Source organism: Pieris brassicae, chromosome 2, assembly GCF_905147105.1.
Source record: "Pieris brassicae chromosome 2, ilPieBrab1.1, whole genome shotgun sequence".
Classification (NCBI taxonomy): domain Eukaryota; kingdom Metazoa; phylum Arthropoda; class Insecta; order Lepidoptera; family Pieridae; genus Pieris; species Pieris brassicae.
In genome coordinates, this window is record NC_059666.1 from 5,346,411 (window position 1) to 5,374,410 (window position 28,000).

At 34.9% G+C, this 28,000-nt stretch overlaps 1 protein-coding gene across 1 annotated transcript; it reads right to left on the reverse strand.

Moving 5' to 3' along the window:
• Positions 1 to 7,006: 7,006 nt before the first annotated feature.
• Positions 7,007 to 27,849, reverse strand: LOC123720363. Its single transcript, XM_045676936.1, has 24 exons — positions 27,745 to 27,849; positions 26,288 to 27,173; positions 25,506 to 25,655; positions 24,890 to 25,005; positions 23,287 to 23,473; positions 22,686 to 22,863; positions 21,562 to 21,779; positions 20,579 to 20,752; positions 20,028 to 20,202; positions 19,688 to 19,793; positions 18,884 to 19,035; positions 18,341 to 18,553; positions 17,713 to 17,847; positions 17,002 to 17,086; positions 16,112 to 16,301; positions 15,674 to 15,835; positions 14,900 to 15,020; positions 10,150 to 10,416; positions 9,860 to 9,965; positions 9,331 to 9,486; positions 8,668 to 8,840; positions 7,952 to 8,161; positions 7,651 to 7,727; positions 7,007 to 7,300 (listed from the first exon to the last, which is right to left on the reverse strand). The coding sequence occupies exons 1-24, from the start codon at positions 27,800 to 27,802 to the stop codon at positions 7,168 to 7,170; spliced, it is 4,428 nt and encodes a 1,475-aa protein (XP_045532892.1). The 5' UTR covers positions 27,803 to 27,849; the 3' UTR covers positions 7,007 to 7,167.
• Between the last annotated feature and the right edge of the window lie 151 nt (positions 27,850 to 28,000).

The window sequence follows — 28,000 nt, forward strand, 5'->3', positions numbered from 1 at the left end:
AAATGAAAATGCATTTTGTTAATGAAGTAATTGTAATATTGTTAAAATTTATACCTACATATTTATTAAAGGCGCAGTAACAAATAAAAAAAAACATTCTATTCGAAATGGCCACCTTTGCATTTTATACGGGCCTTTATTCTGTTTGGCCAATCTTTCGATATACGCACTGTTTCAAGGGAAATTTCGCCACTGCTTGCTCCAAAGATTTTTAAGAGACTCAATGTCGTCATGTCGTTTAGAGCCGGGTCGTTATGTCCTCAAAAATGACCATAATTTTAAGTCTAAAACTAGGCTAGGCTTCTCTAGAACTGTGAAAGTATACTTTATCATTTTGCTTATTGTAGTGTCTTCTTCTCTGTCTTCTTTTTCGGTAAAGAGGATATTTCTGTGCTTTTACCCTGCGTATCGCGAGAGAAAGCGTTTTGATCTTTGTACTCTCTTTAATTAAGGGCTTGTCCTTTACATTGACGATAAGCACCGAGCTTCAAGCCATGTTTTATAATACACGACAGAGTCCTAACGGGAAACTTCATTTCTCGCGATTAGATTTTTTGCTTCTTTATGGGGTTTCGATGAATTCTGGCTTTAAAAGCATTAAGAGCTGTTTGTAGTTCTAACAACAGGCGGCCGCCCCGATCTTTCTGGTCTTCGACAGACGAAGTGTTGCTGTATTTGTTGATAGTACGATATACAAACATACGGCTACCAAGCTATTGAAGTGTCTGGAATATGACAGCTCCATACCCACTTTGTGCAAGACAATCACTGCAACCCTATTTTCTAACACCCCACATTCCATTGTAATTTGATGATGAACACGAATAAAAAAAGTGAAATGGCGTAAAATCGAGAGATGTTACTGTATAAGAAAATAAAATACGTGTTCCAAATTCAAAATAATAAAAAAGTTGAAAAAAGAAAAGTTTTAATGTAACCGTGTTGTAAATGTTAATGTTATTTTCACCATTTTTGTATCACTATTTGTATAATATCTAGTAATTAGATGACTCCTCTTTACATTTTAAATCCAATGCTTTGCTATCTCTTAAGCTTGCTTGCTTGAGCAGACATTAGCTCAACGCTACAGTGAGTAATTATTTTATCTGCATCAACTTTGGATTGACATTTCGCATTGATATTTAAAAATCATATTCCATAGCCTTTCCATTTTAAAAAAGTTGATGTAATAATATTTACACGTCGTAAAATATAATAATAATAATTAAGCCTCATTTAATCGTTGAAACATTTATCCATATTTACAAAAGATTACTTAATATCTTTTCAAGGTCCTTTTATCTGGCTCCATCTCTCTCTATGTTGAGCATTTCTCTTCTAATCTTCCCCACCAACTTCTTAGGGTCGTCAGCCCACCGGGCATGAGGGGGACCTAGAAAACTGTGTAGGATAGGGTTTTCTGTAGAGGTTTACTTTAATCCGTTTTTAAAACTATATAATTAATAAGGCCAGTTTCTAAGGACGATACAATCATCATGAATACGATATGTTTGAACAATAATTGATGCTTGGACGTAAGCTCTGAGATGAGTTGCGTGGCTTTAAAGATCCGGTTTCGATTCCCAACGAAAAATAGGTCATTTGTGCAATGTGATGAGAAATATAAGCAGGTCGATAAGATTCACTTTTTTCCGGGGTTATTTGTCGGTTATACCTTCAAGATATTAGGGCCAATATAAAGCTCTCGCATAAATCTCCGAATGCACAATTTTTTACCAGCCCAATATGGTCTCAACATGGATTCCCTTTCACCCAAACTTCGTATCATTATTATAATTAATTATACCCACTTTCACTGTTTGTCTGTGAGGAACCTGTCTTTGACATCGCTGTAATATATGAAAGTCCATTCGGGGTGGTCGGCTTATGGCTTTGTATGGAAATTGTGGAAAAAGTTTTATACACAATCACAGACTACCATAGGTAGTTAGATGGTGGTTTGGTGCTAGGTGTTGAGTACAGTAATAAACACACAAAACATCTACAAATTTAATGTAAGCTGAAATTTCTCAATCGGGCTATTGGCAACGCCGGTAGCCTACATTTATCATTTTCACCTACTTTCTACTAATAGCATATCATCTATCACGACAATCATTATTGATTTAAGATAATGTTACACAGTTGTTATGAACCGTTGTACTAGGTGTATGTTAAAGACGTACTTGTCAAACGTTGGTATATTTGGGTGTATGGACTATTTATGTCTATTACTAAGACACAAAAGTAGTATTGTAGTAGCTTTAGCTTTAGCGTGCACCTACGTGAGGTTGTAGGTTTCTCGGCTGTCCACCAATGGACTTTATTTTAATGTGCACATGTAACATTCGCTTGAACGGTGAAGCAAAACATTATAAGGACACCGGCTGGGCTTAGTGAAGTCGACGGCGTGTGTCAAGCAGAGAAGGCTGATCACCTACTTGCTTATTACTTAGACACAGATTGGAATTCGTACCTCATGTTCTCTTAATTTGAGCATTTCCAAAGCGGGTTATTATATATTTACAAGGTAATGGTTACAAATGGTTTTACACCACAAGTTGGACTATGCATTATTTATTATGAAAATGTTTAGGTTTTTTTCTATCGATTTGTGTTTAGTTTATTTATATAAAACAAAGTTCTTAACGCGAACTTGACCGCATATAACTGTCTTGCCAAGATATGGAACGTTACCAATAGTATACGTTTACGAATATATATATATATATATATATTCGTTTACCCAATTATATATATATATATATATATATATATATATATAATTGGGTTAATTAAACACTTAAGAGAAACATTAAATATTAAATATTTTAAAAGGTTTTTCTTAATATATATACAACATCAGTGTTCTAAATTGATTAAAAGATAATTTTTATATTACTAATCCGACGCAATTTATTTTAATGAAAACCTTTTCTCGATTTGTGTTAAGTTTCCGTAATTGCAGAAATGTATGTTTAATAAATAAAATATATGTTTAATAAAGCTCTGGAAACAAATTATAATGGTCTATACGGACCTAAAACTATAAGCGCGAACTTTAACGTATACGCGAATGTATTGGCCAAGATACGGGATGTCACCAAACGACTAACGACTATAGAATATTTATATTTCTATAATTGGGTTAATTAATTAAGTGAAACCCGTCTTAACATACAAAAATATTCAAAATGCTAAATAAGTGTTCGAAGTTGATAAAAATATAGTTTTTATATTACTAAACTGATAATGCAATTTATTTTAATGAATACGTTAAATTCAGGTCAACACAATGTTTATAGACCAGAAAAGTGAAATGAACTAAACGATATGGAAATATACTATCTTACTATAGATGCACTTTCTACGATATATTTTAATAATTATTCGATTAAAATACATTTTTAAGATTTTTAACTATTTGATACGAATATGGGTCAAGTATTTTGGGGTTTTATGACTAAAAAGTTTATGGCAACAGTGTTATATAAACAAATATTTACAAAGCACAATTTTACGTATAAAAGCACAATTCAATTCTGACTCTTCATCATATAGGAAACATGGATATGGAGCTTTTTGAGGGAAGCTTTATAACTTAGAACCAATTGTAATTCTAAAAATAAAACACACAACAAAGCAGAGTTGGACAGTGGCTAAGCGTGCAAGTCTCATCCCTGAGCTCGTAGGTTGGATCCCCGGCTGTGCATCAATAGACTTTCTTTCATGTTGACTTCATTTAATATTCGCTGGAACGGTGAAAGCATTGAGTGGAAACCAGCTGCTTTACACCCAAAAAGTCGACGGCGTGATTCGAGCAGAGGAGGCTGATCACCTGCTCAACAAATGATCATGAAACCTGAGACCCATACCTAAAAAGTCTGCAGTGCCACTGATTTATTATATTTTTAAACATACAATGTCTTGAAATATACTGACACTATGCGTGTTTCATTAAAATATAAAGAATACTCTACGGAGATGGGCAACAAGTGAATCATGGTAAATGGTGGTGATAAAATTAGTTTTATCGCCGTCGGTCAGCGCTAATCAGTGAAAGCCACACTCATACTGATTGTGTGCTACAAGGCATAAGCGTTCGGAGATATGTGTACAGTAAGCAGAATTGGTTTTTTAGTTTTATTTTTCAAACCATTCTAAGAATTACCCGGACAGAACAAGACACGTTTCACGAGACTGACGGCCAACCACCAATAATAGAGAGGCACCAAAAGAAGAAGAATTACCGCCCCCTGAATCCACTCTAAATTTTAATTACCTCGGGATTAACTGTAATTCGAGCACATTATACCTTTATAAATAACAATTTCTCTGAAACTTCCCAAAGGAAGGATTCTATTTTGCAATAATGCAAATGTTAAGATTTTTATAGAACAGGGGGCAAACTGGCAGGCTCATCTGATGTTAAGTGACAACGCCACCTATTGACATTCTTAATACCAGAGGGCTCGCGAATCCCTTGCCAGCCTTTTAACGGCTGTTTTGCTTTTAGCTAAGTTTGTATTTAATTAACGCCAATTACCGTTATTGATCTTAAATATAATAAATATAAATAGATCGATATGTAGAGCTTTAGTTAGCAATACTAATAGGATCATTGACTTTATGTATGTATTGTCTTTGGCTTATACATAACAACATTAGAAAACAGCAATTCGCTTTTAACTTCCGCCATACGGCAATCAATAAACTTATATTTAACCATTCTTAAGTCAAACACATACAGTCTATAATTGCATGTCCACTTTCGAAGATTCCCAAACGAATTCTTGAAAAAGAGTTACACTAGAAGAATAATACGGTATGTTTAAGTGAGTGCGATACATTCTGACTATGTATTTTTGTATGGGTTCCATGTAAAACATTATGTCAAATGTCAAACTTTAGGCAAATAATGTAGAGGTTGAGTTAAGTTTATTTTTAGGGAAGACTAACTAACTTATTTAAATAAATAAATAAAATGTTTAATAATCTATTTACGAATAAATCTGGTGACAACACTTTTTGCTTTAGCGAGCATGGTCAAGAATTGTCAACATGATAAAATAAAATATTACGATTTTTTCCAGATATCGATGACTATTTATTGAATAAACATTTATTTTCATTAAATACAAAAATTTACGAATTTATTTCAAATCGTGACTACTTAATTCGTTTAATCAGTGACTTCATATAGACTGTATATACATACATATATACCATCGTATAGCGTGGCCACGCGTCGCCACGGCATGCGTCGCCACGCCAGAAATCGGTTTTACGTGCGGCTATAGATGTTTCACATCAAAATCTTATATTTGCTTATTAAATCGTTGGCGGCGCAAGCATGGTCAGGAGTTGTCAGCTTTATACTCTATTAACCATAATTTCGATAAAATAGAGATGACAATAACATACGATAAGCTTTTAAAATCCACCCAATGTTCACCATTTTATTTATTTGTAAAATGAAACGACATGAGGATCATACTACGATCATAAGACTAGTTACGTAATAATAACACCATACAATTATTGTTCCATGTCATGAGAACTATTTGCACGTCTTCTGCATGCGTGGGCGCAAGCTTTTAAATACATTATGTCAAAGCATGTTGCGTAACAAATACACAATGAAAGAGAAAAAATATTATTTATTTAAACGTAATTTCATTATTGTGTAACTCGGCAACTACTCGTGAGTGAACTAGTACCATAATTTTATTATTTATTCAAATAATAACCTAAACCATCCCATTATAATGTACTATGCCACTCTTATGAATTTCAAAAGAACTACAACCTTCTTGGTTCCGCAAGTAGGTGATTAGACTGTGCCTGACACACGCCGTCGACTATTTGGGTGTAAAATTTCGGTTTCCTCACGATGTTGCACTACATAGAATGTCCTTTGGTGCACAGCCGGGTACTAACCTACGACCTCAGCTCATAATTTTGTCAGTGTTAACCTGAATAAGTGAGTCTACCGTAACATTAAGTGTGCGTTATTCTTAAGTTATTTATCCCATGCCTAGTGTGGTTAATCGGTGCTCGCAGTCCCAATCTCTCTAACATATTAAAATTATGTTCGTAAGGATCTCAAATTGGTACCGAGAAACAGATCCCGCCTTCCCCTAGCTGAGTGTATCCTACTTGATACCCAAAACGAAGGAGTTAGTATTGTCTTTTGTTAACATAGCTTTTACACATTTAAAGAAAACACTTTTTTACCGGATTGAAGTTATGTATTATTATAAACTTAATCCGGTAAAAAAGTGTTTTCTTTAAACGAAGGAGAGTTGTTCGGATTAATACCCGCAGCTGTGATTCAGCATCGGACCTGTAGGCAGAATATGAAATTTCACCTCTCGACGTCCGTAGTTCCTTCCACAACGAAGCGTTATTTCAGGCAATTACTAAACATTAGGTCAGCGTCCTGCCCGTTTGACCCTGTTCTATATAATAAAACAAAGAACAATGTCGGATACATAAACGGATTGCACAGGTAAACTTATTTTAAGTAATTTATAATTAAGTTTGTTATGAAAGAGCTGGAAACCCTGACACAGATATTTTTACTTAAAAGGGTTCCCAAATCTTACACATTTTAATGCAATTGTACTTAAAATGAATAAACTCCCCATCCTCATGTTTTATTACAACTTATTTTGTAGTCGCTCCATAATGTTGTCCGCTGAACTGCATCTCTTGGATTATGCGCCTTCCTAAACTTTTTGTGTTAAAAGTATCATTAAAAAACTTCAAAATGTGTATTTACAACTTTTGAAAGAACAGTTTTTTCTTTAAATCAAAATAATGCCAAACAGTATTAGCCATCCTCTCAAACTCTCATAACTTTTGACCTAATTATATTACATTTCAAATTTAAAAATGGAATTTATCACTAAAATAAAAGCCATAAATAAAAACAATTTATTAATATATACATTAACGTTTTCATCTCAATTAGATATGCATAAATATAACCATTGTATTAAACAATCTATACTAGAAAATACTTTAGCAAGTAAATTAAGTTTTACCATTATTATTTATAACTGGCAATTACCAACATTACCAACTAGCAATTTCAAAAATGTTTGTTTAATTAGAAATACATTCCCAAACTAATTTACTATAAATTTTCGCTTCAAATCACATTTATTCAGAAACAGTTATTGTTAGTTGTTTGCTACGACTATTTTCGAATTTGTCCATGGTTTTTATATCCAATATCATAGTTATGGACACAGAAAGACCCATAAGCATTATAAATGTTACCATTAGACCAGACCTGAAAAAAGTTTTCATATTTAGTAAGTACGTTCCTTAACCCTCAATGAAGCATCATTTCTACGTCTTTATTCGTCATAATTCTTTATAGGGAAGTACGTGATCGTACATGACATAATTCGACATTTTGTTCAACGACGTTTTTTGAGGATATTTTCTTTCATAGTATTTCAAACAATCAATCAAGACTCACCACTATTATCTACATCACTCTACATATCACCCAACCATCAGCCTTTAAGATTAATTATAAGCCCTTAAAGATAAATTTTAAGAAACCAATATATTGTTTATTCAGTATTTCAGGGAAAGTACCTATTAAAATTGCGTATTATATTTGCCGGTACTTACCATATGGGCACGGTAGTAAATCCAATGCAGTCGAATGCATCCGAGAATTTCTCAGTACTGTCCATAAACGGCTGCATCTAAAACACGATTTTGTTTTAAATAAGAAAAAGGCTTGTGTCTCTTTGTATAAAATCCTTCTAGCCTCACTGATTTTTCTTAAAGTCTTCGCGAGTAAAAGCAATTTCAAACAGATTTCTACACTTTGAACTATACTACATAACCCAGATCGAGAAAAGAGCCAAAAACGAAGCGACGTTGCTTATATTCAGTGAACCACGTGTGTGTCCCATAAAAAAAGTACCTGGATATTCCGAAATGTGAGGGACGCCTCCTCAGACGCGTAGACCAACGGTAGGGAACAGTGGTAAGCCTTTCCCAGAACAGCTGAAGGAGCGTCTGGAGGGGCTGGTGCCTGCAAGTTGAGGCCACTTGTGGCTAACCCTCGCTTCACTTCCACACCCACTGCTGTCCACCAACCAGCAGATTGCTTGAAGCTGAACTCCAGGGTTATCTAAAACCAAGTATGTGCTATTTCAATTTGGTTGTATATTAATTCTAGTAGATAAGCGAGCTATCGGATAAAAAAATTGTGGGTTAAAAATCTTTAAGCAACATATAATACAACCCTTGGTCTTGCCCTCTGTTTCGTAATCATTTGTTTTTTCTAATAGGCAGATAGGTAGTCAACCTTCTGTGATTCATACAAGTTCTCGAATTTTTGGGTCTAAGGCTTACTGGTTTCCTCCTTCACCCTACGACCGAATGTTCAATGCGCACCTAGAAAAGTCCATTGGCGCGCAGACGAAGTTTGGACCTACTCAGACATGAGAGTTGGACTCTTATGCCGGTTAAAACTGTGTGTTTTTTGGAATAATATTTCAATATTATTTTTAAAGGAAGAACAACAGCTTACACCTATTCTTAAAAATAAGCTTAGGTAGATACGACTAGGATAGAGATAAGAAATGTTTTAAACAACTATAATAGTGACCAATCTTTCTCTCTTGTGGTTCAAACCTTGTCTCGAGTATTACCGCCATCAGCAAATCTCACAACGAGTATAGTATATAGTCTTGTTGGTTTCACTGTTGGTTCCCCCACTGGAGTGTCAAGGACTGTGGTGGTACCATCCTCCCACTTGAGCTCTGGCCATCCTGTGGAGTATAGTAAAGCTGCTTTGCCTGGAGGACCTGGAATTTATTATTATTTAGTATAAAAGTTGACAATATAAAATAATCCTTAGTGAGTGTGTGACTTTTTCCAGAGAACTCGATAAAATGTTTTAAATTGACGGTACAAAAATTAAACAGTGTTAGCTGTTTTCATATATTTCGGAAAATATTAAAATATCATGCAACTATTACAGCTTTTTGAAGTGAGACTTCTTTAAGCGCGTGATGGTAATTTTTTTACGGATTAAACGTCACGAAGATGTGAAGCGTTTATTTATTATTTGTTGATGTATTCGTTTAGTAGTTACATATTAGAACTTTAGATGACAATTCTGTAACATAACGTCTTGTAAACGCAGATTTTTTATTTATTTTTTATATCATTTATATAACACTTATTGCACTCAGTTTCATACATATAATGGTATAATGTAGTTTAGTACACAAACGTAAATATACAAAAAATGCTTATTGTAAGCTACGAACTTTGAATTGAAAAACGACTTACCAGTGGCATTGTACAGGGCGTATTTAGGTAAATTCCGAGCTGGTTTGTCTTCTTCTGTCGTTGAAGTGATTGTGGTAGTGCCGTCTTCGGCCTGGCGCCGAACGCGAGACCACTCACTGTCGTAATCAATAGGTTGGGACTGAGATACTGAGTTACCTGTAATTCATGTACAGCTATAAAAATATGTTTTTGTTGACTATTTTCATGGAAGTTAAGATCATCTTTCCGTGCAATTATTTATGTTAGGAAAAAATCAGGACAAATCGTATAAATTCAATTACTTACTGGCTTTTACTGTATTGCGAATAACATTTATATGTATTAAATAAAAATTGATTAATTAGATCTTAAAACCCTATTCCAAAGACAAGATGTCGTACTTCGTCGTCAATCTAGGATTACAAGCAGATATTGTTTAAACGATCGAATTATTGTTGTACGACTTTACATTTGCGATAATATTTTTATCAGGCGCTAAACAATCCTCGTAGTAGGATAACGTCATTCTGATAAAGTAATAAATTCTTACCTAAAACTCCTAATACTTTTCCCTCCCCATATATATCTTGAAGTCTATCAAAGGTCTCAGTCATTTGAGCATCTCGTTCTGACCAAGGTCCTTGCAGGGTGAGCACCTTTAAATTATTACAAAACAAATTCAGTTTCTTTAAATCGAAATCTTCTAAATGTTTAGTTTATCTGTACTATAATAGGTTACTAATCTTTAATACCTAAGTAACTTTTTGTACAGTATAAAACATAATTATTGTTTGAATCATAAATTGTTAAATGAAAATAATTTAATGCTCAATTACTAACCTGGGTTTCATTACTGATGTAATCCGGGTGCACATCCAAAAAGTCTTGAGGTAAAACCAACAGAGACTGACCCTCTAGCATCTTCCGTAGCCTTGGAAAATTGCCACTTGAAAGAGTCAACGAATCCTGGTTATTAAATACTACAATCGCCGATGGCTCAGCATATATCTTCATCAGGTCATCTTGGTCAAGGAATTTTAAGGCCGGCTTCTTGAATTTGTCCAAAGACTTTGGGCCAAAAAACAAAAATGGCCCCTCCAAATTGGCGTAAACGTAATTAAATGATATTAAAAGAATTATTTTTGCAAACATTTTCGTGCTGTAATTCCCACTAGGAGTATTGATTGCGGGGCGCGCATGCGTTGTAAAAATGGTCAGGCGTTAGAAAACAAGGCGAGCCGCGTAGGGTTAGATTCGGAAACGACACTTAGCGCTGTCACGCCCGTATGTCAAATACGTATTGAATTTTGACATACGGGAGTCATATTTCGCGCTGTGTTTCTTTTCTCTTAGCCTTAAAGTAAGATACAGAACCCAGTTTTAGCGCTATGTATGAGTCGTCTGATTAGATTAGAAAATTTGAGTAGCCAACTCAACGTCTTTACTCTGCCGAGTTCTGTACTTTATAGACTGTAAACACTATGTTTTATGTATTTATCAAAACAAGCAGTTGTTCGTTGCCTTCAAAAATAGGTGAGTTTAATCACAGCCTAATTTGAACTTCTTCTTATTCGGTACACTCTTGACAGAGCGGTCGTGATCGCTATTTAGTAGTGGTAATCAAAGGAGCAGATGTGATGCGCTTCACGACGTTTCGCCATCGTTGCCTATTAGTGGTCCTGCTACACTCATTGAGCAGACTCCGGCAGACTTGATCTGGTCATTCCAACGCGTCGGTGACCTTCCACGCGGTCTAGTGCCTTCTATCTTCCCCTGGACGACAAGGCGTTCTATGGACGCCTTGTCGTCGCACGCCAAGTTACGTGTCCGAAGAATGTAAGGATGCGAGATTGTACTATAGAAAATAAACGCTGCTTAATACCGAGTTCTTGAAGTATCGAGACATTTGTACGAAACTCGGTCCACGAAACCCCAAGCATTCTCCTCCAGCACCACATTTCCAGAGCGTCTATTTTCTGTCTTTCCACATCTCGCAAGGTCCACATTTCCGCGTACAGAAATATGGGGAATATAAGAGTCTTCACGAGCCTGATCTTCGTGGCTTTTGTTATGTTCCTGTTTCTTCATATCTTTTGCATCTTGTCCATAGCCGTTCTTGTGATGCCCATACGTCGTTTGACCTGAGCCCCAAGATAAATATAAGATTGGACTACGTTGGATTTCGCGATTTGAGTCACTTGAGGCGAATTATTTCTGGCACGGTTAACAATAATTACCTTGGTTTTGCTGCGATTTATCTTAAGTCCAAACTCATGGCTCACTCGTTCCATCCTTGACAGAAGCTCTTCCAAGTGTTGCGAACTGGATGCAAACAGAGTGGTGTCATCCGCGTAACGCAAGTTCGCAATCCGGTATCCACCAATTGTTACACCGTCTGTCCAATCTTCCAAGGTGATGCGCATTATGAGTTCCGTGTACACGTTGAATAAGAGCGGCGATATTATGCACCCCTGGCGTACTCCGGCACTTGGATGGAAATCACCTGATAGGACATCATCTGTGCGAACCGAAGCTGTGCCCTCTTCATAAAGCCGTCTTAATAGGTGCACAAGATGTTTTGGTGTGCCCATATCTAGCAGAGTCTTCCACAATACCGGCCATCTCACCGAGTCGAAAACTTTGGAGAAATCAACAAAGCAAATGAACATGGGCTTATTAAATTGTCTTGACTTCTCCATGATCTGCCGTAAAATGAGTATTTGTTCCCGAGTGCCTTTTCCCTTCACAAAACCGGCCTGTTCTGGAGCGAGCGCTTTATAAAGGTATGCTTTCAGGCGCTCGTTGAGAATATGTAACAATATTTTGCTAGCGTGTGATATCAGAGCAATGAGGCGGTAATTGTTACATTTCTTCGTTGAGCCTTTCTTGTGCAGGGGCGCAAATATGGTATGTGTCCATTCCGAAGGCCAAATTCCTATCTGCCACACCTTATTACAGATGAGATAAAACATCTGGTCGCCACGTTCTCGTAAGGCTCTAATTGTCTCTATAGGAATTGCATCTCTACCAGTTGCTTTTTTACTTTTCAGATGTTTTGTGGCAGCTCTTACTTCGGACAGAAGGATGTCTGGTTCCAAATTATCTGGCTCTGGTTCTGTGTCTATAGACTGCCGCGACTGCGGATCCAGGGACAATGACTGGCAATAGCTCCTCCACGTTTCCGAGATTTTGTCGAGTTCTGTTACCACTTTATTTCTGTCGTTCTCGATATCCCAGCTTTTAGCAGGTAGAGATTTTGTAATAAGACGAATTTTGTGGTAAAGATCTCTAGACTCGTGCTTCATAGCATGGTTTTCAAGTTCGTCACAAATGCTATGAAGGTGGGAATTGTGGTCTCGCCTGCAGCAGGCTTGCATGTCTGCTCCTGCGGCTTTCTTAAGGCGCCTCTCTTCTATAAGGGCAAGGGTACTCTGCGTCATCCAGTGTTGACGTTTGCGCGTTTCTAATCTCGGACTGGACTCCGTGACTGCATTTTGGATGAGTTGTTTAGCCTTATTCCATAACGTGTCTGGTGTAGCTTCGTTGTGGTTCATAACTGTCCAATCCTTCCGCTCAATGGCTGTATTGAATTTCTCGATATCTGCTACTTCAATCCGTCTTGGCTTTTTGAAGGATCGAGCGGCTTTGAGCTCATCTTTGCGATAACGAGTTCGTGATCAGAACCACAATCAGCCCCAGGAAGTGTGTGGGCATTAAGAATAGAGGTGCCCCAACGTGATCTTATCAATATGTAATCGATCTGGTTGTTGGTACTTCCTCCAGGTGATGTCCAGGTGAACAGTCTCCGGGGATGGTGTTGGAATAGACTGTTCGCCACCACCATATTGTTTTCGTCTGCGAACTGCATAAATCTTTCACCTCTTTCGTTACGTACCCCAAGTCCGAAGTTTCCCACACATTTTCTGTACTGGGCAGAGTTTGCGCCAATTTTTGAGTTGAAATCACCCATTATTATAAGTAACTCTCTATTGGGGATTTTAGCAATTGTTGCTTGTAAATCTTGGTAGAAACTCTCCAGTACGAGGGGTAGAGCTTCACAGGTGGGGGCATATGCCTGTATTAGATTGATGTTTACAGGTGACGCTTTGAGCTTCATTGACATAATGCGGTCGCTAACTGCCTCATACCCCATTACACTGTTATTCGTATGCTTAGGAATAATAATCGCTACTCCGTTACGGCTACTGTCATCGCTACTGGAAAAGTAGACGGCAAGGGCGTCGGTATAGAAATGCCCATTGCCTCTCTAGTGTGTTTCTGTTAGACCGCAAATGGATAAACCACATCTGGTGGCTTCTCTCTTACTCCGTCATGGCCGGTAGTCCATTTCCCACCGCTCGCCCCGGACGTGGTTTCCCGTTGCCTTCTGCGCCAGTTCTTTTAGGAGCTATTTGAACCCTTAAGCCGCTGTAGCTTCTTCTGACCTCTGGTCAGGAATATGGTTATACCGCCATACCATCTCATTCTCTCTCTAAAATTTGATTTGTATAGATTGAACACAATTATTATTGTTATTATTATTATTATTTGTATTGTTTTGTAACATACTTTATGTAATACGCTTTATTGAAGTAATATAAATAATCCGAATAATTACAGATATATGTTTGTTTCTCTTATCATTTTAGCAGATGCGTTCATTTACCCTTTTTTTCTATTCGATATATTATATCATAATTATCGTTCGTATGGAGTAAGCTCCAATCGTGCGTCGTAGCTGACACACACACACATTTTTTAGCTTATTAGTTTTATTTAACGGTATATTCACTACCGGTATTATGGTTATGAATTTGAATATGCGTGTTTTTCTATTAATGTAAGGTGGTAAAGTAGTAGTATGGACTCAGTTTCCACATAGGCGCCCATTTGGTCTGTTGTGCGTTAAGTCCTGGCTAACTAAGCCAGCCTAGTTTCTTCCAGAAGCTTATCCTTAGGAGGTCAATAGCATAGTTATTAAATAAGTTTAGTATCTAAATATTTATTGTTGTATATTTTTTATAGTTTTTGATTTTGTAAAAATTCGATTCGAAAAACGAGATTTCAACGTCTTTAGATAAACTAACTTCATCGCGCGCGGTCTGGGGAATATATAAGAAATCACATAAACGTCAAAAATTTATTTATCACTTATTATATACAATTTATAACATTAACCAAATGGATATTATTATGACTGAAAAACTGCTCCATAATCGCGAAGCTGAAGACGGCCTGGAGAAGAAAAATGTGCTTTCTGTAAAAGAAATATATCAATTAAAAAACACAAAAACATAATAAACACCAAAATATTAATTTTTAACTCTGTGTTTTTCCACCAAAAGTACCAAAAAAATTATTGAAGGAAGTAACTTGTAATTTGCATAGGTTATTTATAGACAAACAAATCAGCCTTTTATTCATTCCATCTCGTAGCAATTGTTGACCAAGAATCAAGTCTCATACCTAGGAAAATACATTGTTCATAAGACTGACATATGAGTATCAAAATTGTACCAAGTTTCGTTCCAAATATGATATGACCATAATAAATTATTCGTAGTTATTTTTATCACTGGTAATACTCACTTTTTTTCTCATTCGGATCCGTGACACCACACAGTTTGTATGAAACTGTACGCTTTCTCTTCGTATCAATAAATCCGGGAATAAAAATACTCGGCGAATCTAATCTACCTGATGCAAGTAATCTAAAACGGAAAACATATTAACGCTATTACATATTTAAGTATTTTTTATGTATTTATTCACACTTTGTTACATTATACAAAAATACATAATAACAGGTTACATAACAGGTTACATAAATAATTAGGCAACGGGCGGACTTTCCGTTAACAAGCGATTTCTTCCAGGCAACCCTAATATGTAACATAACTAAAATAAAGTAAAATCTAAAACAAGAATAAATAAATAAATAATAATAATAATATGTATAAACAAAAATGTACAAGCTAATCCAAAGGTTAACTGAATCACAATTAATATATATAGTATATAAGTAGCTAATTACGAGGCAGAACAAAAATTATCATAAAGAAGATTTTTAAATAAATTTAACCACTGAGCTCGTCTGATATCAATTGGTAAAGAATTCCATAGCAGGATACTTTGCATAGTAAATTTTATTATTATAATGTCAGACATTTGACATTGACATATCTATAATCTGTGCAAAAATGTAATGGCGTGATCTGCCATTTGCTTGTAGCCATTTTGTAAGCTTGGACGCAATACATTGTCTATTAATGAATTATAAAAACTACAATCCATTGTTACATACAACAAACACTGATTTTGAGACAGTCAGAAAGATACAGTACAGTAAATAATTGACTCTTACTTGGTGAAATCTAGTTCGAGCCGGTTAGCATCTGGTCCCTGGAAGTGTAGTAACACTTGTATACACGCACCGAAGTGTAGTATACGCGTACGACGAGAATCGACCCCCACCATCCACTCTGGTACGCCCATCACTTTGCGTATTTCACGTAAGAATTGACCCCTAAAAGGTTATATTTTTCTTTAACTATAAGATTAAATACCGATGATGACAAGAGCATATGCAGTGTGCGAGTCAACTGATCACAATAGTCAGTAGAACTTAACCAAAAAACATAAACCTAAAACCTACATCTTTTCATGATTCTTCAAATAATCAATGATTTTTTTATACTTCTACATAAGTCTGATTAGAAGGCTATAAAATTATGGATCCTGCGTATTACCTACCTAACCTCTAGGGATTATGACACTTTACCACATGAAGTACAATACTCACAAAACAAATCTCGGTGGTTTCATAATATTAACAAATTTTATAATATCCTTGTCCGGTTGGAGGTTCGCACAAGCGAATTTCTCGCTACTTCTTTCAGGGCCCATGATAACTATAGACCGGCCCATTGCAGTCACCTTGCCTTCCAAGGGGAAGTTGCTATCGACAAACATTTGACGATCACTTCCAATACCTAAATGAGGAAAGATTTTTTTTTACTAGATTATTCAGCTAAATTTAAATTTCGAGAGGTAAAGCGATACCAAACTACATATTAAGTCCGCGCCACCAAAGATGTCCCTTAGGCGCGGCGCTTGCGCTGTCAGCGTTTAGCTAACTCTTTTTAATTAACTCCCCCTAATTTATATTCGATTAATATAAGGTTTATAACCAAGCGAGCGTCATACACAATCATTCTCTCACGTATTTATATTATGTTATGTAAAAAATGAATAATAGTAATTTTCAAGTAGTATAAAATAGTAATTATTTTGAATTTGGAATAGTATTTGAGCATACAATTTTTTTTTAGTTTGGGGTATTTTATTTCGTTTAGTTTGTTGTTGGTGGACTTCGAGGCTTCATATAAATTATATAGAATCGTGCGTAAAAAAATTCTTAAATAAAGTACCCCCTAAAGTCACCTTGGACATATATAAGTCATCACTGAACAACATGGCCAAATTAAGTATTTCTTTCGCCGCGGGACTTTGGTGGGGCGGACTCTAGAAAAAATCATACACAAAAGCCACGAGGGTAGTTTTAATTCTATTCAAAATCTACCCTCGTTTTGATACATCAATACATTTTGTGTCAGTAACCATTTCCTTATAAAGAATCATCATCACTTAGTTCTTTTTTAAGCTAATTTCCCAATTAAGATATATTCTCACTTATAGTCCCAAGTCTCGCAGTCAGATCTCCTACATCACACCGCAATGGATTGTCAGCTCCACACTCTTGATTATACAGGTCATGCTGTAGAAATAACATAAATTTATAACGTAAACTCATAGACTAAGTAGAGTGTTACATTATTTATGAACAAATAAAATAAAGACTAACACTAATTTTTCTTTATTAAATGTACTATTAACATAGTATTTTAATGCCAATTTTTTTATTTACTTTTACCGTACTGTTTCTACCCATTTGTAAAAAATACACAGAACAAATTACATGTAAGAAAAATAATTACAAAATGTATTTATTTACCAATAAGATTTGTAAAAAATGTATACATGTTATACAAGTGTCCTTGAATCGATTCACAGTTAAGATTTTTTTGTATTATATCAATAAACCCAACTATTACTTTGACATATAATTTTATATGTCGTAGTTATGTTTTTTGTTTTGACTGAAAGAAACTACTACGACCGCCCATTAACCTTCTTTATCTTCTTTATTTTATTTTCCCCTGTTTTGTGTCATTGTGATGTAAATAAAGTATTATTATTACTCTTATAAATATACAGAAAAAATACAAAAGTTCCCATTCCCAAAAAGCCAGCAACGCACTCGCAGTGGGCATTGTTGCCCATAAGTCCTGTCTGTTACATTTTATAGCACATGCTATAAAATATATATCTACGAATACTTACATTTAATGGATCAGCGAGTTGTGTGAAATATGGATTCCATCTGTATCCACCCGCCACACAACGCGTGTTTGTCACCTTGACTGCCGCATCCACACCAACTGGATTCACAAATATCTCCCAACGATGGTTGCGAGTCTAGAATGTTTAAGAAGAAAATACATTTTATCTCTGTAAAATTTATTATTTGACCTTTCTTTTGATTCTGATAGATAGAAAGCGTGACCGTGCACTTCTATTGTTAGTTATTGTTGTTTCATGTTCATAGGCGAGTATATACCGGGAATAATTGTATTAATCCAATAGCGCTACAACCCTACATGGGTATTGGGTACAGATTGCATCCGTTTCTATAATCATTTTTATTGTATACTTAATACTTGTCTATGTAGTCTTCTTGGTTTCTTCACGATGTATTCCAATACTGAACTAGCGCATCGCAACACTCGATCATACGGTGAATCCCCGTGAGGCAACCGGCATTTAATACCCGAAAAGTCAGACCCAGAAGGTTTATCACATACTTGCCCATTAAGGAACAGAAATCTGAGGCCCAGAGGTTAAAAGTCATCGCGACAGTTTTTATATGACCAATTTACAAAACAAAACAGTAAGGGCTGATATTACATACCAAATTCCTGTCATACTGTCCCGGATGCCGCAACTTCACTTCAATTATCGTATCACTCGTACTTCCATCGTTGTGTATTAACTGTGTCATCCGTATATACCCATATGCGAACCCACCCGGGTGGTGAAAGGAAGCGATCCCGCGAATTTCTCGCGCTTCAGAAGGACTGTACCCACGTTCTATTGTTGAACAGGCCCAGCGACGATCGCGTTGCTGTTAATTGTTAAAATTATTATGGTGTTCGTAAAACTGAGACTACCCTCTTTTGGCATAGTTTGATCAAAGCCTATACACAATTATATTATAATATTTTTATAATTCATGTTTTGTCAAATATACCTATGTGTATGCGTTATCATAGATTATAGATATATTACTACTTCGTATATATATTCGATATCGATTATAGTATTCTGAGGTTTCTTACTCTGATATTTACATTAATTAGAGGCGTTGTTAATTTTTAAACTAAACTTCTGGAGATGCCCCTAAGATAGACCTGTAGAAAAAAAAATGTAGGCTGAAAACCTTTAAAAGACTTACATCTTTATGAATGGCAACCGATCGTCCAATTATGCTATACGGTCCGTGTAATGTCAGCTGTGTTTCATTATACGCTGTGGAAAACTTTTTTATGTCATCCAGTAACCCGTATTTACTTCCCAAATCTCCCAGTTGATATTGGTCCGCTGTACCTAGAATCCGTTACGCCTACTTAGTATAATTAAAATAATGGTTTTCACTTGAAAATCCCCCATAACTAGATATTCTAAATTTAAAAGTAAATCACAACAAAAATAAAAGTTCTATGTTTAAAAAATACCATAAGAATGTTAATCGTTCTAAATTTAAAAAAGAAACCATAAGATTATTAAACGTTCTAAATCGAGAAAAAAACTACAATAAAACTAAACGTTCTATATTTTAAAAATACCAGAAGATTGTTAAATCTTCTAAATGTAAAAGAAATCAAGAGGTTCCTAAACGTTCTTGATTTAAAAGAGAAAGATTAAAAAATATTCTCAGCTTAAACAGTGAAATCCCTAAGAAGATTTCCAGAGCGACATTCTAAATTTAAAATTGCATATTCGATTGTTTCGTTTTCAATTGTTTGAATTACGAATAGGTATAACGTTTTTATTTATAAAAAATAACGAAATTACGATTAAAAACAATTTATTAGATTAGATTTAGATTAAGAACTTAAAAGATGACATAAACTAAAGAAACATATAAACTATATATTATAAAAGGCATTTTAGTTGCTAATATTGCTGTATACTATTTAGTTACAAACTTAAGTATAAATATTGCAATGAGGTTATATTTTATTAAATTAATATTCACCTTTAGTAGGTGGTGGCTCGGCTGCTTTGCTGATGTTAAATGGATTGTAAGTATCATATAATGTTGTTTTCTCGCACGGGAACTCCAGTTCTTTTTCAACAGGTGTCTATAAAAAAGTATAATAGTACACTTTGTTTATTTTGTAACATACATTTTCTAAATTAAAAAAATAAATCCCGTCGCTGAAAAAATAAAAGCCTAGTCGTTAAAGCAAATAACATAAGGGCCTGAGTTCGATGCCCGGAGATACAATCATGGTTTCAGATATCCCTTCAACATTACCGAGAGTTACGTATGTCTTTTATCAAAAATTCAAAATCACAACATTTATGTTACGTACAATATGAATTTTGTAGTTGTGTGCGTCGTGAGCCAAATTGTCCAGATTTATTTGCACATTGGTGACGTCATATTCAGACTGTTGTATCATCTCAAACTTTCCAATGAGTGAAATTTCGTCACCATTACCGAACCAATCGCGAACCACTGCCTTCCGACGGTAAAGTCCGTTTAAACTGAAATTATTATCAAAAATGATTTTATCTCACATATAAAATTTTAAAAACCATGATTGTTTATGTTTACGCTACTTTTTGGGCCGCGGGCTTCAAATGCACATGCGCTAATTAAAGATTTAAGTTAGTGCCTGGTAGATAGTACCGCAATACAGCGAGTAAATGCTGCCAGCATTAAAGGGACTGCCACAGTACCAAACTTGTTACATTTATTTAAATTCTCTATTTATTACATTTTTAATCACCTATAGATTCAATAGGACTTTCTCATTCCTAGCCGACACTTAACAAAAAAACAATCATACAAAATTGTAAACCGCCTTTGAGTTATAAGTCAGTTAATATAAGAAAAAATATTCGATAAAAATATACTTACGGAGAACAGGCCATCCTCTCCCCCCGAGCAACCGGTCCGTGATCGTCATATATCACCAATGACTTCTTCATGATGGAGTACTTCCCCGCCAGACCTACCACGGTGTCCGTGAAGAGTCTCCGCGTTAACTTCTCACTGTCCCTCTTTCTACCAGCCACAGATAACATCCCATGTCTGTAAGGTACAAGTTTATTCGAAAAGTAACCTACCGTAAAAATGCTTGTTGCTTTGTTTTAAATGCTATTGTCTTTTGTTAACATAGCTTTTACACATTGAAAGAAAACACTTTTCTTACCGGATTGAAGCTATGATATATATAAACGTATAATTATTTTACATAATTTAAGTTTTTTCCGACGTAAATTATGTAAAATAATTATAAGTTTATAATAATACATAGCTTCAATCCGGTAAGAAAAGTGTTTTCTTTCAATTGTTTTTAAATGTGTAAAATGGCCTATATTACAGAAGTGTCCCTGTCACACTGAGGGAGGTTGTCAACAAAGTCTGATATAATATTACAAGGCGAAAGATGAGTGTTGCGGTTGTTGGGTTCATTTTCCGTGATGACAATACAAAATGTACATTTTACAACTTCTCTTTAAACATTATAGAGAAGTTGTAAATCTTAGATTTGTTGTTCCCGTTGTAGATCTTTTTAAAACTAAAACTCCTAGTTACTTAAAGCATAATTCTCACACGGTTAACCCTTGGCTTGTACATTTTTGTTTATACATATTATTATTATTTATTTATTTTTTCTTTACATTTTACTTTGTAGTTAGTGTTACATATTATTTTGTGTTCTTTTTGTTATTGTTTTGCACTTCTTATACCCTCTGTATGAGTTTTTTGTTCCATATTAGGGTTGCCTGGAAAAGATAGCGTGTTAGCGTTAAGGCCGCCCGTTGCCTAATTAGCTCCGGAGTCACTCTCACATTCTACTTAATGAAAATCTTTTCTCAAACGCGCCCGCAATTCACCTGGTATTGAAGTCTCCAATTCTGCACAGTCCTTCCATCCCCACTTTGCAGTATTGCTCTGGATGTCGTGAGTCTGTGTCCACTCCATGAGGGTCGTACATTTTACCGGCACTGAGGCACCGTGCGGTCCAGTTATAATAATCAGCACCCGGAGGAAATTGATGTATAGCCCAACGGTGTTCGTGGGTGTTATTTACATTAGAGCCGTCAGAATGGATCTGTAGATAATGGTTTTTTTAATAAATATTTTTAACTTCAAGTATGTATTTCGGGAATAGGTACATAAGTATGAGACGATGCTGTGATTAGAGATTTGTACTTATGATGACGTGGGATATTGATCTAAAGGCACAAAATTATGTTTTTAACCTTATATTATAATCTGGATATTAGTTGATTATTAGCAATACTGTACTTAAAAGATATATAGTCCTTCCCACTGCAAAGATCGAGATAAATTCCCACTTCACTATCCGATTGAAGACAGAAGATTATACAATACTATATATAGTCAGATTGAAGACAGAATCAGTAAAAATCATAAACTCCTTTAAATATCATTGTTATGATAAATAAATACTTCTAAATTTACACAGGCTGCCAGTTCGGAACTGGCGATCAACTCCGCGCCACTCTTTTTTTTCATCATCTAGGCTTTTTATTTCACGAAATATTTTAATCAGCGACTAATACAAATGACTTTTGATCCACATATCATCTTAAAACAATTATTAATTTTATTAATAATAAAGGGTAGATTCTATATTCAAAGTTCCATGCCAAAATTGCGATGAAACGTAGATTCTCTTATATAAAGTGCACAAAGTATCAGAGTCTAAAAATAAGGAGGTTAATGTTGGCTAAAAGTTTAAGTGAAGCTTTTTATCTGAATAACCCGAAAAACATGACATTCCATTTTTCGCATCAGCATAACATAGGTTTGTGACATTTATATAATATATGAGTCCAAGGACTGCCTAAGGCAGTATGCAGTGCGGGCGATACAACGCAGATAATGAGGGTAGACTTGTGAATGAAAATTTGAAATTATCCAATAACATGTTTTTGCTTGTACTACAACTACGTACAAAGAGACTTTAAAAACGAAAACATAAATAACTTACCATATTCTCAATGATAATAGTTGTATCCTCCCATGGCCTCTCAAGTGGCTGTCTGAAGATAACTCTACTGACTATGGGATAGCGATAAACCGCTTCAGCCGAACTCATCTGAGTCTGGTAGTCAGTACCGTATTCGTACGAATGGATTGTCCCACAGAGCTCACGTTTGGGTGGTCGCCTATAATGATTTACAGACTATAACAAATTGCATTTTCTACATATCATTTTTTAATTTGATACATAAAACATTACACCAACGAAAAGGCTGTTTAAATGAATATTATCGTTTATTTACTTTGAATTTGCCATAAAGTTAGTATTTTCTATTTAAATAATTTGTGGTAAGCGTGTCCTAATAAATGTAATAAAGTACAGTTTGTATGCGATAGAAGTTAAGTTTTATTGTAATGTGTGCGTTTGTTCCGATGTAGTGACGTCAACCAAGACAATATAGTAATTTCTGATTAATAGGTTCCTCAAAGACCCTGGGTCATCTGATGTCTATTTTTTATAATTCAAAAAGGTAAGAAACTTATTCTACATTTTTATATGACTGTTGTCATCATCCAGGGGTTGCCTTTAACTCAAAAGCAATACTAACCTTGTAATGACTACAGATCTATGCATAACACTGTATTTTCCACTTAATGGCAAAAAGACATCCCAGTACGAGCCACTCAGTTCATTCGCCAGGCCCGGAAGTAAATATTTATGGTTCAAATACTCCGTTCTGTCTTTGTACTTGCCGAGGAGATCTCCTATTGCGTAGTGGTCCTGTGTGCTCAAACCTAGGTATATCGTTTTAAGTTTACTAAAGCAAATTTCGTTACGAAATTATTCAAAATAAACAGATAAATAATGTTTGAAAACCCGTGGCACCCTATAGGGCAAGCTATCTGCCTCTGTATTATTTTTAAGCTTAGGAAGTTATCAGCTTTATGAGAGAAACATTTTAAGTGATAATGAACCATGAGCGATAATAATATGCGGAGGACAGTCTCGCTGCCATTGAAATATTTTTATTTCTTTCTTATTATCATATTATTATTTATTGACCCATACTTATGCGTCGAATCGAATCCTTCGTTTTTTAAAATCGACATAATATAATAGATTTTTTATTTATATATAGGCAGGAAATATATTAAATTTTATTATACAAATGTCACTATTTATTTGTGTCTGTATATTATGGTCTCTGTTTGTCATTTTTCATTTATATAAGTTATATGTATTATAATTATGTTTGTGCATGCCGTCCGCATATATCGAGATCACACAATTCTAGTATATGTAACTTGTTTTTCTTCTTAAGAGTGTTATTATAACTCTATTAACACTAAACGAAGGGATTCACGGCTGTAACTATGAAGTTAGCGTTTTGTATAGGAGGAACAAAAAGTAGATTTTTTAAAATAAAATATATTTAATTATTCGACGTTTGTACCATTGCTATCTATGCACTTTTGCCATATTTTTCCCTTCACCAAAAAAAAACTATTCGGACGGGAATCAAGACTAAAAAACCAATCGCAAGGGAAAGCTAAAACAACTGCTTAACTTGCAATGATAAAATCTCTTGTATTCGATTTAACGATTCTAATCTATTATTTATCTATCCTATTATAAGCAGATTACAGTTGTTTTAAAGTCATAGCGTTCCTCAATAAATGGAACATTTATATTGAAGATTTCAGTCTTCAATCTCATTCATTCAATCGTTCTTACAATGTCATTTTAAAAATCTATTCCATCTTTAATATTTCTTTATCATTGTCCTGACAATAACACATATAACAAGGATCATCAAAATTAAAAACTGCTGCATACTAAAACTATTCAACGTTAGCGTGTATTTCCTGAAATTCATGGTACTCGTAATTAATATACCTATATACAACGCGGCAACAGATCTATATTTACAACGAATGTCGGTCACTCTGGTCGCTCGCCAGAACACGTCACAAATACAATCGAACACTTTGGTATTTGGATGTTGTTGCAAACATTCCTAAACTACATTATTAAGGTTTCTCTATATCTAGATATAACTTAATAGAAGGAATTAGTAATATATTCAGCCTATAACAATTGTGATTCTTTAAAGTTTTTTTATTAATGAATGAAGGGCGATAAATACTATCGCATTAATTATTTGTATACAGAACGGGAAGTAGGATTTAATTAAAAGGACCGTTTATTACCTGGTGGTGGGGTATTCTTCAAATCAAGATCATTTGGGTTGTACATGCCACCCGTGGTATTACACATTGTCTCCCAATATTTGGCCTCATAAAGCCGCGGAGGCAGATCTCTTATACTGCAAATTAAGGTTTATTAAAATTATATTTTGTTTTTCTTTCTTGTCAGTGAACTTTAACACACACATTAAGAATATTCTTAATACAAGAATAATAATTTAAAAACGGATAAATAGAAAAATTTTGGTCCCTCTTAAAGCTTATTCGTAATTAAATTGTTATATGTTAGGTATGTCATTGTGTGAAATATACCACGAAGCTAATAAAAATGAAAACAAAAAGTGAATTATTTACAAAAACGTCAATTCGAGTATGTGGAGGAAGGACGTTGTGCGCTTCCTCCAACCTGAAGTGAGGATCCTCCAATCTAACCACTGCCTGGCCCGAAGGCCCCAGTGGCTAAGGTCGAGAAGTTCTATATATTATTACCAGCCGACATATAAGCGTGTTTCGGTGTATGAAATCATCGCACTGATACAAGCCATCGAAAGGTGTCGCTTCAAGTCAATGTAAAATTTTGTGTGTATACGTCTTGACGTCTAAACCTTTTACAATTTACCTGTATTGTGTAATGGAACCAACAAATCGAAGATTTCCTTCATAGTCCAAGTCCGAAGAACCAAGTTGAAAATTTGCCCATGTTGGATCATATGGTGAACGCTGGGTGAATTCAATTGAACCCCGGATTCCATCCATATTAATTAGGGATCTAAAAATGGAATAAGTTAAAAATGCGATCACATTTGAGAAGTAATCTTCATTTAAATAAAATATTCAACATTGTTGCCACGCCTAAAAATGATCCCATTCCATCATCCCATCTATTACGCCTCTCTCGTCGGAGGTTCGATCCTAGGCTGTGCACCAATGGACTTGGTGGTGGCCCGCCTATGTGTGCCTTAACACTCTTACGTTGAAGGAAATCATAAGGCTTACCTTAAGCCCAAAAAGTCTAATGTGTGTCAGAAACAGAAAGAACGCTGATCATCTTCTTGCCTATTAGAACCAAAACAGATGATGATGAAATCTAAGGCCCAGGCTTTGAAAGGTTGCAGCGGCACTGGTTCTTTTTCATTAGTGAAATTTGTCATTGTACTTGTCATTAGATTATGATAATTATATTAATTTATTAAAATACGCTTCATAGAAGCAATTAACCCTTTTTCACTAATTAAATCCTAAGATTACTAAGTTACCAATTACCAACCTAATTGTCTAATAAACATATAATGTATAAAATATGTAATTACTTTACTAGTAATTACTTCTCCCCCTCTGAGATTTAACTAGTATTTACAAAATAACCAATTAATTTAATACACTGTGACTACAAATACTTACTTCGTGGTCTTCGGTAACATTAGCCGTAGCTTAGCGCATGCCAAAAAACTATCGGTATGCTTACTATCATAAATCACTACATACAAACTCCTTTTCGTAACTTCCATATCATTTCTCAATATATTCAAAACTTCGTCTTTATAAAGCTTTCTAGTTTTCTGTACATTGGGATCGGATGCCACCTTAATCAACCCCAAACGACTGTCTAAATCTCCTACAGTCATACCGTCCCCATTGTTCTCTGGATCAAATACAGCTTGAAGAACATTACAATTATCTTCATGATTGCCCTTATCTGCATCGAAAATATCCGTCACGAATAACTTCCACTTATGCTGAGTGAAGTCTTTTTCTTGTACAGCCTTTGTATGATACAAATCAGCTTGTATATAGGAATCTGCTTCATCGTACTCCTTAGAAGAGATCCATCTAAAGTGCAGCGTCCCAGCGATTGGTGATGTGAACTTTGCGAAAGCATGCTGCTCATGCTGATACTCTGTCGAGAATATTGATGCACAAATTACTCTGTCTCTTTCAGCTGTTTCTAGGACTATACTTTTACCCCATAAGCCATTAGGCCCTATGAGAGAATTTTTGCTCTCGAATTCTGCGTGATCTTTACCAGGAATTACTAGGTAGCCAAGTTCGTCAGTCAAATCTATTAATTCTCTTCCTAAATTCTCTTCGGAACATCTGTCATTGGAAATAACTCTGTAATCAACTGGAAATTCATGTATCGTCCATCGCCACACTCCATCAGGATACTGTAGAGTTGGTTTCAAGTTGGTTCTAATACTGACAAGTGTTTCGTTTTTCTGAGAGAATTCGATTTCTCCGTGAAGGCCATGTTGTGAAATATATGCTCGTAGTACAAAAGCGTTTATTCCTAAAACATAATCATGGTTATGAACTTATATATATACATGTTGTACATGTTTGCTAAACATTATTTGGAATATTTCTGGTCAACAAATGACACATTTAATGCAAATTCTAATAAGATAATTAGTAGGTTCCCGTAAAATGTATTCAATAATTTTATACCCGAGTATTGTTAGAACCCGAACAATTTACAGATGTTATTATATTTTTATTATATATTATGTTATTAAGCATGTTTTAATTATAATACCAACTAACTACACTTATTATTAAACTTATTTCTTATTGTAATTTGGAAAGTAAAATAATATATTTGGTCACTGATTCATTGAAAACCTGCTAAACAAACTTAAATGAAATTTGGTAGGTTCGGAACTAAAAGTAAACATAATTTATAACTATGACTTTTACCTCTATACCAACGATATCGGCTAATTTGATTAATTAAATTTTTAATAAAATAAAACTCCGTAAGTACTAAAAAGGGAACTCGCAATAAATTTTAGCTTCCGCATACGTATGAAGTAAAATCCTTGTTAATTTTTCCAAATAACTTAAATTTCCAAGAAACTCACCACTTAAACATAAACAAACACACAAAAACTTTGGTATGAAACGACTAAAATTGGACATTTTAATTCAAGTTAACATCTTATAACTCTAAGCATTTTCACTGACTCTTCAACACTAAGTGAAAGGCAGTATTACCAGTTGTAACTTAATGAGTGAGAGGTGTAGTCAGAGAGAGATGAAGAATGTGACGTCATAGTAGTAAACGTAGTACGCATGTTAATGTTTGTTAGAATGGAATGCGAAAAATGCGTATGCGCA